General features: G+C 37.5%; 1 protein-coding gene across 1 annotated transcript; it reads right to left on the bottom strand.

Moving 5' to 3' along the window:
* Positions 1 to 937: 937 nt before the first annotated feature.
* Positions 938 to 5349, bottom strand: LOC5573857. Its single transcript, XM_001654838.2, has 7 exons — positions 4993 to 5349; positions 4752 to 4930; positions 4219 to 4691; positions 2306 to 2461; positions 1792 to 2239; positions 1473 to 1738; positions 938 to 1415 (listed from the first exon to the last, which is right to left on the bottom strand). The coding sequence occupies exons 1-7, from the start codon at positions 5099 to 5101 to the stop codon at positions 1181 to 1183; spliced, it is 1866 nt and encodes a 621-aa protein (XP_001654888.2). The 5' UTR covers positions 5102 to 5349; the 3' UTR covers positions 938 to 1180.
* Between the last annotated feature and the right edge of the window lie 4875 nt (positions 5350 to 10224).

The raw sequence follows: 10224 nt of genomic DNA, 5'->3' as shown, positions 1-10224 counted from the left end.
AACTGAATCTACTAAATGTTTCAAACAAAGTTTTTCGTTGCAAATTTTGGTGAACAACATTTTATTTTTTAAAGAAATTCTCCTACACAACTATTTGTTTTCAGGTAGAATTTAAAATTTTTTTGCCCTGAAGAACTGGAAAGAATTTAGGAGCTTTTGCCAGAAATAGGATCCGAATGTCATAGCAAGATATTCTCTAAAAGTTTTATTGTAAAATAGTTGAAAAAAAGTCAAAGTTTTCAAAAAATACACAATATTCTGTCAAAATCTCACCTATAATTAAGTGAAAGACTGGTCAAGATAAAGCAAAAGCTCTGCATAGAATCCTGTCCTTGCTTTTGTGAGAATCTCGCCCATTTTTTTGTCGAAATTCTGCTCAGAGCTTCGTAGATCATGCTAAGGATAATGTTAGATTATTGTTCAGTATTTTATAAAAAAAAATCTGTTTTACGAATTTAGTCATTATGCTGAAGCTTTCATCAAGGCTTAAGAGATTTTTAATTTTGCCTGTCATCTTCATGAAGAGTAGTATGTGGGAAGGTCATTCTTGTAATTTTAATTAATAAGTCGAGTGATCAAAACATGCAGTCTAACTTCCAGCATATATACCAATCTGAATATTAAAATTCTTTGCTTCTTCTCATTAACAAACTTAATTTATGTGTAATTATCTGAAATTCAAACTTATTTTTTTCTTATTTTCATAATCTAATTTCTTTTTGAAATTGTTATTAATAAGAAGCCCTTATTTGATAAGCATCTTCAATCAACGATTTTATCAAGTGATTCACACATTTTGACGCCCCCTTTAGGCTGGCGCCCTTGGCGGGTACCAACCTGGCCAACTGCACGCTACAGCACTGCGCATCGCACCATAAATTAGGGGTCACCTGTGAGTCCATCTTGTCTGCCCATCCAACAACTACATAATTCTGAGTGACCGCGCCTGCATGACCCCGATTACTCATTTGCTTAGCCTTCTTCCCACCCAAGCCGACTATCAGGAAGTCAGATGACATTCTAAACAAAATGCAACAAGATTTTTTTTTTTCTTAAAGTCGCAAATTGCACAAATTGCAGTTCCCATTGAGAACTGTCTTGTTTGATCCTAATTTGCTTGTCTGTTTATTTATTCCTTTGAACAACTACATTCGTCTTCAAAATCATGATAATCACCCCTTCATTCAAGAGAAGCACTCGACCCAAAGTGACGTCCGCTAGCGCGGAAAAGCCCATTCTCCAGAGCAAATGCCATGAATGCAGCGATCGTGCCAGCAATCAACAGCAAAAATATGGGAAAAGCTCCCTCCATGCTGACACTGGAAACCACACTTGTAACCAGACATTCCGGTTTCTTGGTAATCCACAGATTAGAAAATCGACTGAATGCTCCCGTTTCGCGAAGCCGTGCTAGTCTGAAAATAGACTTGATGAGTAATACCCTTCACTTAAAGGTTTGTAATTCTATAAACCTGATGTTTAGCAGTTCGCGGAAAGGGGAATCTTTTCGAATGAGAAGACCTACCCCCTGAGGAGGCATTACTTCGATTTCGTTGAGGTCACACATCTCGCTGAAGTCGTACGAATCGCGAATAACGTTGTACGCAACCATTCTGTCACAGTGATATGCGAGGGTTCCACTTCGTACTTGATATATTCCATAAGCTGGGTCCAAATTGAAATTTTCTCTCAAATCTTTCTTCTCCACCAATTGCTGAATGTCAGAATGTGTTGATCTCTGTAAGTAGATTCAAACATTGAAGACATAATAAATTCAACTAATCTACTTACCATGAAGAATTCCTCTACATCGACAGTGCCATCAATTCCAACCTGGAGTCGACTATCGGCCAATTGAGTCAAGGTCTTAATGTTGGACTTTTGTGGTCCTTGCATCAAAATGGAGAAGATTCCCGAGCTGTAATAGTTAAACACCACTAACGAGCAGACGAACAGCATCATCTGAGATAACCGTCCGGGTGAACTTCGGTTGATGAACTCACATCCCTCCTGGCAGAAGCTGGCCAACGTTTCCATAAACATGGTATACAGCGAGTAATGTTCATGATACTCGTTATCCTGCTCCAGGTGTTCTTCCGCGAAAAAGTTGATCTTTACTGCCACGGCTCCAAGCATAACTGTCAGCGCTACTGTTAACCATGTTTCCTTTGCAAATGGCTGAGTAAAAATATTGTTCGTTAGGCTGTTAGTTATAGGTGTGCGGAAAATGAAACTTGATCTGAAAAAAATGCATATTACTTCCATTTGCTTAGAAGGTGTCACGTTAATCACGAATCAAATATACCGATAGGCCATAAAGCTCTGCAAGCAAGTTAGATCCGCCATATGATTACTCGCCACTCCAAAAATAGATAAATCTACCTTTCGATCCTGAACAGCCTCATAAAAGCTTTTCTCTGACTCATTTTGTGGTGTTTGCCTGTAGTGTTCGAAGTCGATTCTGTTTTATAAACGAAATATTGATATGAGCACGATATGATAAAGATTGGACTTGGAAAAAATGCGACACTTTGATTTGGGTGTAACTTTTATCGCGTGTGTAAAAATTAATGAAATTTTTGGGAAATACTAGTTTAGAGTGTTATGTTTATTTGAGCAAAATTTTATTGCGATCTGTCGAGTAAGTTTTTAGTTTAGTTTTCAAGATGCTTTCGAAACAAAAAGAGCTACGTCAGCAAATCTTGGGCGCGGTGATCGATAATCCTGGTCAGTCGCACAGATGGATCGGCAAAAAGACCATTCCACCGTGTCACGCGTTGTGAAGTTGTTCCAGGAGACGAAGACCATCGAGCGGCGCTTGAAGCAGCCAAAAATCGAAAACGGAATACCCAGAGAAGGCGCAGAAGATAAAGTGAACCTTTCCACCCGAGATGTGGCCAAATAGTTCAATTCGACAAAGTGGTCCAGTAGACCATGAAGCGAGCTGGGCTACGTGTTTTTAAGACCACGAGGGCGCCAAACCGGACTAACAAGCAAAATACGGTGGCCAAATTGCGTGCGCGGAAGCTATACCGTGAGTGGCTGTTCAAGCCAGGCTGTCTCGTCATGGGCGACGAGACATACATCAACGGTGGACACCAAACGAATCCCCGGCCTCGAGTTTTTTTTTGTCGGTACGTCCCGCATGGAGATTTCAGAACAATTCCGGAAGACAAAGATGGACAAATTCGTGAAGAAGTAGCTGTTGTGGCAGGCGATCTGCGAATGCGGACGGAGCAGCAAGCCATTCGTTACAACCGGCACCATAAACGGGCAGATTTATCGAGAGGAATGCTTGCCAAAGCGTTTGCTGCCCTTCCATTATCAAAGTTACCCCAAAACAGAAAACCAACTTTCGATAATATGAAAAATTATATATCCATTCAAAATAAATCTTTTGGCAATCTATTGACTTAAATCGATAGCTAGGATGCCAGTACTTGTTTTAAAAAAATAAATTATAATTCTTTCAAACAGCATGCATAAATATTCAAATTTTCTTCGAAAATACTATCAAAGTTATCCCGTTTTACGGTATCTATACTTCCTCTGTAACTCTTCTGAAGACCACATTCACTTAAAACTAAAAAAAGAGTTAGACCAAAAAAAACTGTTTTTTTTTGGGTCCACCCTAAGTCAAAACTTTAAAAATCAATTTACTTAGCTCAAATGAAAAGTAAGATCATAAGTGTCTTCAACAAAGTTGTTCAAAATAACATTTTATAAAAGTTTTCAGAAGAGCGCAGCCACAAATTTCATCAAACAAAAAAGTTTGAATCAAAATTTAAATTTAAATAAATCGCAAAACAAGTTGCTGCTCTGATTTTACATATCTTGGATATTTTTAACTATACCTACTGCACTGTAGTGTGTTGAACTTGAACTATTTCCGCTCTTAACGCTGCCTTTTAACCAGTTGTGTTATATTAAATGTAATTTTTACAATTCTTGATGCAAGAGTTTTATTCCGTATCCCAAACTTTTCAAAATCAGTTTTGAATGGGTTTTCAATTTTTTCACTTCGTCGAGTTTTTTTTTCGTGAAATTTATGTTATAGGAAAAAAAGACGATTTAATAGTAAAAAAATACGTTTTCTTCTTCTCATAATACTCATCATTCAATCCACGAAACCCAATATGTAAAGTAATTGATGTAGAAATATATTTTAGGTATTTTGACCATATAAATAAGCAGAACGAGAAATGGTTAAAAACTTACCGGAAATTTAATGTTTCTTGGATTGCTTTCAGCAACATGTATCCAATACGAGCGGCAACATCCGCTTCTGGTTGTTTGTACGATTCGAAAAACTCCAAAATGTGGCCGAAACCACCATTTGTATGGGGAAACGACTGCGATACCATTGCAATTTTAAATGTTATATCGGACAAATCATCTCGATTTTGGTATTTCAATTTAGATGCAAGTGCACTCTCCCCAATCACAACTTTTCCGTTTAGATCTTCATGAACTTCACGGTCGAACGAAACTTTGACTTTTCCTCCTAGTGATAATCCATTGTTGTACACGTCGTACAGATTAAGTTCCGTCTCATTCTGCCTTCCGAGTATCTTCACTTCAGCATCCACGTACAGATCAATGTCTTCCATTGCCGTAAATACTGAACTATTAACATACCTGTCCAGCATCACCCAGTGAGTAGTTGAAGTGAAACATCTTCTGCTGGCACACTTTCCATGAAAAAAATGAGAATTTATCAAACATAAATTAAAATCAAAAGAGCATACTACCTCAACAATCATTTGTCTACTCATAGGACATCCATACTCTATGAACACCCCCAAGTTAATTTGATTTCTCGAAACTATCCGTTCAGCTTGCTGTTCCAAATCCAACGTTGCATCGTTAAGATCGACTAAATGAACGAACTTCACGACACTGGACAGATTAGCAATCAAATCTCTATTATCTGCAATTGATAATACAACAAGTCAGAGTTTAGCTGCTTCGTGGCTCACGACTGCCAACGACCTTTCAAGTCCCAGCAGTTCAAGACGGTGACATAATTGAGCCGCGCGACAACTGAGAAGTAGCTCACTAGGAAGTTGATAACGAAACTCGGTTCGAAGAGTAATGACATTGTGAATAAAAGCTCGGGTGGAGTGCACTTTTCGAAAGGGGAAATCGATTTGATGAGCTTTTGTTCCAACAGAGAGGATATACTTTCGCCGAAATTGAGATGTACTGATACAAGGAAATAAATAAACTATGAGTTGTGGTTATGAAGATGATGGAATAAGCGTTGTTTGACAACGTAATGTCGCCTAATGGGTCCGATGTGAAACAAGAAGACAGTTTACATCATGGTTTACATTGTCTTCAACCAAAGGCTATACAGATTGAACATAACTTGCAGTCACCCCACACTGCCCATAACTGTATAATTGTCACATTCGACATGTTTGACAATTTCGAGTTAATACCGGGGAGAGCCATCAAATGACAAATACTTGAGCTTGAGCTTGAGCTTGAGCTTGATTGGCCGCCCGTGGATGCACTCCAGTATCGCCAGATCAGCTGCACTTACACAAGGAACCAACCGAATGACTGCTTGGGACTAACAGGCATCCTCAGTGTATAAGTGCTGGTGATCTTCTATTTTTAGGCAACAATGGCACCTGCCACGTCAGAATGCAGACCAATGAGGGGAAGGGGGAGGAATTGATGATGCATTGAACTGACTCCCACGTAGACCGTATATTCCACTGCATCCACGTCAGTTCATGTGGGAGTGTATGGATTGGGGGAAAGGCATGGCAGAGAGGTTTGCTTTTGTGGTTAGCAGACTGCCTATGTATCAGGCGTAAGAAAGGCGTGCGCGTGGAAGTAGGAAGCGTTAGGGAAACGGTTTCTTGTCCGTCTCTGGTTCTAGCGTTTGCTATGAACGAATAGTTTGAGTGTGATATATTTAGAATGGAAGATAGAAGCAAGTAAGAGATATACAACTACAAAGTACGAGGAAAGGGACGGGTCTGGGATTGAACCCATGACCTTCTGCATATGAAGCAGAAGCGGTAGCCATCAGACCACCAACCCCGTCTCCATCAAATGACAAATACTTTTGATCAACTTACTGAAATCTGTGAGATTGTTCTAGAAAATTCGAAAAAATACCAAGTTGTTTTGTCACATTGGCAATTGTAACCGCATAACAGTCACATTGAGATTATAAATGAGCCTCATAATGCAGTAGCAACGCAATTTCTATCAGATTTATTTTCTGACTATTCACCCAATAAGCGATATGAGTTGTACAAAATTTCAGCCTTAAATAAGCACTTTTGAGTTCTTAGTGATTTTTAGAAATTTTGTTTTCCTCCCATACTGCAACTTGGTATTCTATTTACTCAATGCCTATTTTTGTCGAATGTTACAAATATGCAGTTATGGGCAGACAGTTATGGATCAGAATTGGATGAAAAGGATCACCCCAACTAACAATTTTAGCGCTATAAGCCAAGATTATTTACTTTCTGTTGAATAATTGTTGAATTGAAGCAGCGAACGCTGCAAAAATGAAACCTGTCTAAAACAGAACGATTAGCGTCAATACAGCTATAACGCAAATATTTTGCAGCTACAAATCTTAGCTGAGTGTATTTCGTCTTTTATCGCTTTTGCTGCTTTTATAAAGCTGTAACTCAACACCTAAAACAGTAGCAACCTAATGTTGTGGAATGAAAGTCCACATCATTCGTCCGGCTGCTTCTATGCAATATGTTTTGTTATGCTGCTTAATATAGAGTAAAGTGGGGCAAAAGTTCGAGTGGGGCAAGAGTTTCTTTTTAAGATTTTTAGCTCAAATTAAAACAAAACTTAGAAAAGTCATGGTGGTTCGAATGCTATTCAAGTAAGAGACATATCATAAAAATCGATTGAGATTTGGAAAAGTTATGGCTATTTGTTGTTTTTCGACGTAAATATTGTAATATTTGGTCAAATTTTCGATGCATGGAACCAAATGAAGATAAAATATTTTTCAATATTTTATTTAAGGGCGTTTCTAGGCCTATCATAAGGATGCTTTGACGTGTATTTGTTTTTCCATAAATAGTTGGAATCAATTTTTGGCCCATAGCGAGGCAAAAGTTCGAATCTGCGGGGCAAAAGTTCGACCCATGTATAAACCCACGAAATTTTTTTCAAATTTCCTGAAATATACATATTATCTTCAAATTTAGCGAAATTTGCCTGATCGTGCGAAAAATGTCACAAAAATTTTACATTCTCACTAAGTTTTGCGAAAAACTGCTATTTTTTGGGTATATTACAATTAACCCTGTTTTGGGCATTTTTTGATGAAAATTTAGTGTGTATTTTTCGGCAAACATAAGTTTATGGCTGGTATAAAGTATGCCTGGCATAATAGTATTGATATTTTTTTTTTCTTTGCTTTCAATTTATAATGTGGTGGCAGCAAGGACAGCGTCGACACTTGTAGATACAGAGATCGTGAGTTCGATCCCAAGCGACGGCGGGTACTGTAATTGTGTAACGTTGGGAACATTAAAATCAGATACTTATGAATTGAGTTCCAGATGCTGTGAAACAGCTTGAAGATAATATTTAATCGATATTACAGTAATGCTGTATAAAAATTATTCAACAGTTGTGAAATGGTTGAAAAAGCGTCTCCCAAAGATGTGTTGTTATACAGCTAACTTGTCCTATTGCAGTTGGTGAAAGGATAGCATAAAAGCTTTCATTCGTATTAACAACGCATTTACTCAGCATAAGACCTATGAAGAAAGCTTCGAGAATGCTTACATCTGCACTAAATGTTAGTTGGGACATGGCATCAAATAGAGTTGCAACTACGCAGAAGACATATTACCTACGTGAACCATATTTCTATACATCGCAATCAATTATAATTTGCTTAAGCATATGTTTTCCGTCCATGTGAAATAAAATGTCAACTATATTCCTAGAAGCGTTGATTCATAACCGTGGGGCATTGAAAACCATAGGGTCGGGGTTCCCTTAGTAGACAGTCCCCTACAGTCGCACTAGTGGCTTTTTACGACCATTTTGCTATAAATCGTTTCAAAATATTTTTTGACATGAAGGTTAAAAGCTTTTTATCTAAGTACCATTGATACACGGCTTGATTTTGTTCAAAGAAATGAACGAAATAATTAACTTTGGCTAAAATTTGAGCTCCTTTGCGCCTATAGTAAACCTATTGTTCCTATAGTAGCACTACTGAGAGAAACTATTTTTTATTTTTCGAAATAATGGATGAATTAAAAACTTTTTTACATCAAACTAAACACTTGTTTTTAATTATGAATCGTGGTTTACGGCTAACCAGCCGAGTGGACAGCCCTGTCGTCGTAAAATTAGAGCTTCTTAGTCGTCCCTTTTTGAGGGGGCGTTGCTATAGCCCAGAGGGCGCTTCTACTCCCAGGCGTTAATGATGTCGTCTTATTAGAAATATGACAACAAATTGAATTTATAGGGATCGAATGTGATGGAGATTGTGTTGCTATGGGTTTTCAACTTTCAGTCTTTACAGATCATCAACTGGAATCCTGAAACGGAAGCTGAATCAGTTATAACATTTTTATGTATAAAAAATACGAATATCACAAATACTTCAATATACAATCCTAACAAATGAAAATCAGTATGCATTTGAACGTGTTTTGTTTGTGTTCCATTTCAATATGGGACAAAGAGATCACGTACATGGACTTAAACATTATTCAGTTGAAAAATTTCGTACAACGACTTCTTTACAAGTGTCTATTTTATAAAAGGTACTCAAATTCAGAAGAAGTGTTCAAGTTTATGGATCAATTGAATTTATTATAAACTAGTGGTCCCGGCAAACTTCGTCTTGCCATCAAGTAGGCTTGTGAAAAACGCTATGGATCGTCCCATACAAAATGACAGTTACGTTCACGCTCATTTTTCCGACTCTCCCGGTGAATATCCTGGGATTTTCATACACACAAACACGTCGGAACACTTAACGAACAAAACGGAAAAATAATCATTTTAATCGGTTGACCCGTTCGGAAGCCATTTCGTGACATACAAACACCACTCCATTTTTATTTATATAGAAGATTATCAAATTATTCCTCGGGTAAGAGGTTCAATAAATAATATGAAACTCCCGCTTTGTGAACTGAACTAAGAGCTGGACAAGCACCGTCTTGGAAGTTCACTATCTACTGTACATATGAAATGAAGATTTTTTCAGCTTCAAACTTTAACATATTTCATCAAAGTTCTAGAGTTGCTTGAGAAAATTCGATCAATATTGTTTCACGCATGCTGAAGTGTACGTCAAAATTTCAACGTATTTTTGCTTTCCGTACGAAAAATGTAATTTATATACCAGGGAGCGAATTAAACATTTATTTGTGACGTTGGGGCGATAGTCCGGAAAAAAAATGGATAAACACTACTTTTTCTTTCAACAATTTGTTCATTGACTTTCAGGTGGATCATAAAGATCCCCTGAGTTTCTACAAAACAATTAAGGGCTATGAATAAACCACATTGTTTAATTTTAGAGCTTCACGAACCCATTCGCATCCCAATCATCGTGTTTTTTGTCCATACATTTTTTTTAATTTATATGAACCGTGGTTTTGGGCCGCTTAATGATCATTTGCTTTTATCGAGAGATCTCTCGATATAATTTAACCAGAAATTTCTTCAATAATATTGAATCATACTGAACCAAAGTGCATACTGTTACAGCCCTGTATGCAAATGTCATTATATCGCAATAATCATTTACATAACGTTCAACGCTCCGTCATCGTAATCATCGTCATCATCGAAACTTCAAAAGCAGTTTTTCTGTTCAAAAATGAAAATTCTTCGATGAAAATGTGTTCAGTGTGTTTCGGTTGGAGAATAGAATACAGTGAACACATTTTCCTGTAAATTTTCTTGATTTTGAACAAAAAAACTGCTTTTGAAAATTCCGAAATCAATGACGGATCCTGCCCCCTTAAGGGATTGTGCTACTTTGCCCTGAATATTGGTTCCCCAAATGTCGTTTACTCGAACGCCAGTCCGCTGAAAGTCTATTCTTCGAAAACCCCGTTTTCCCAAAAAGTTTTTGGTATTCAAAATTATCAGAACTTCATACATTTCAGAGTAGTGAACCCTAGTATACACCCTTCTTTACTTGGTTGGAGGTTCTTTCGAGTTTCCCCGTCCTAATCATATTTGGAAAAA

This window comes from Aedes aegypti, chromosome 2 (genome assembly GCF_002204515.2).
Source record: "Aedes aegypti strain LVP_AGWG chromosome 2, AaegL5.0 Primary Assembly, whole genome shotgun sequence".
Taxonomy (NCBI): domain Eukaryota; kingdom Metazoa; phylum Arthropoda; class Insecta; order Diptera; family Culicidae; genus Aedes; species Aedes aegypti.
The sequence above is the reverse complement of the archived record's forward strand: the minus strand, read 5'-3'. Positions and strand labels throughout refer to the sequence as shown.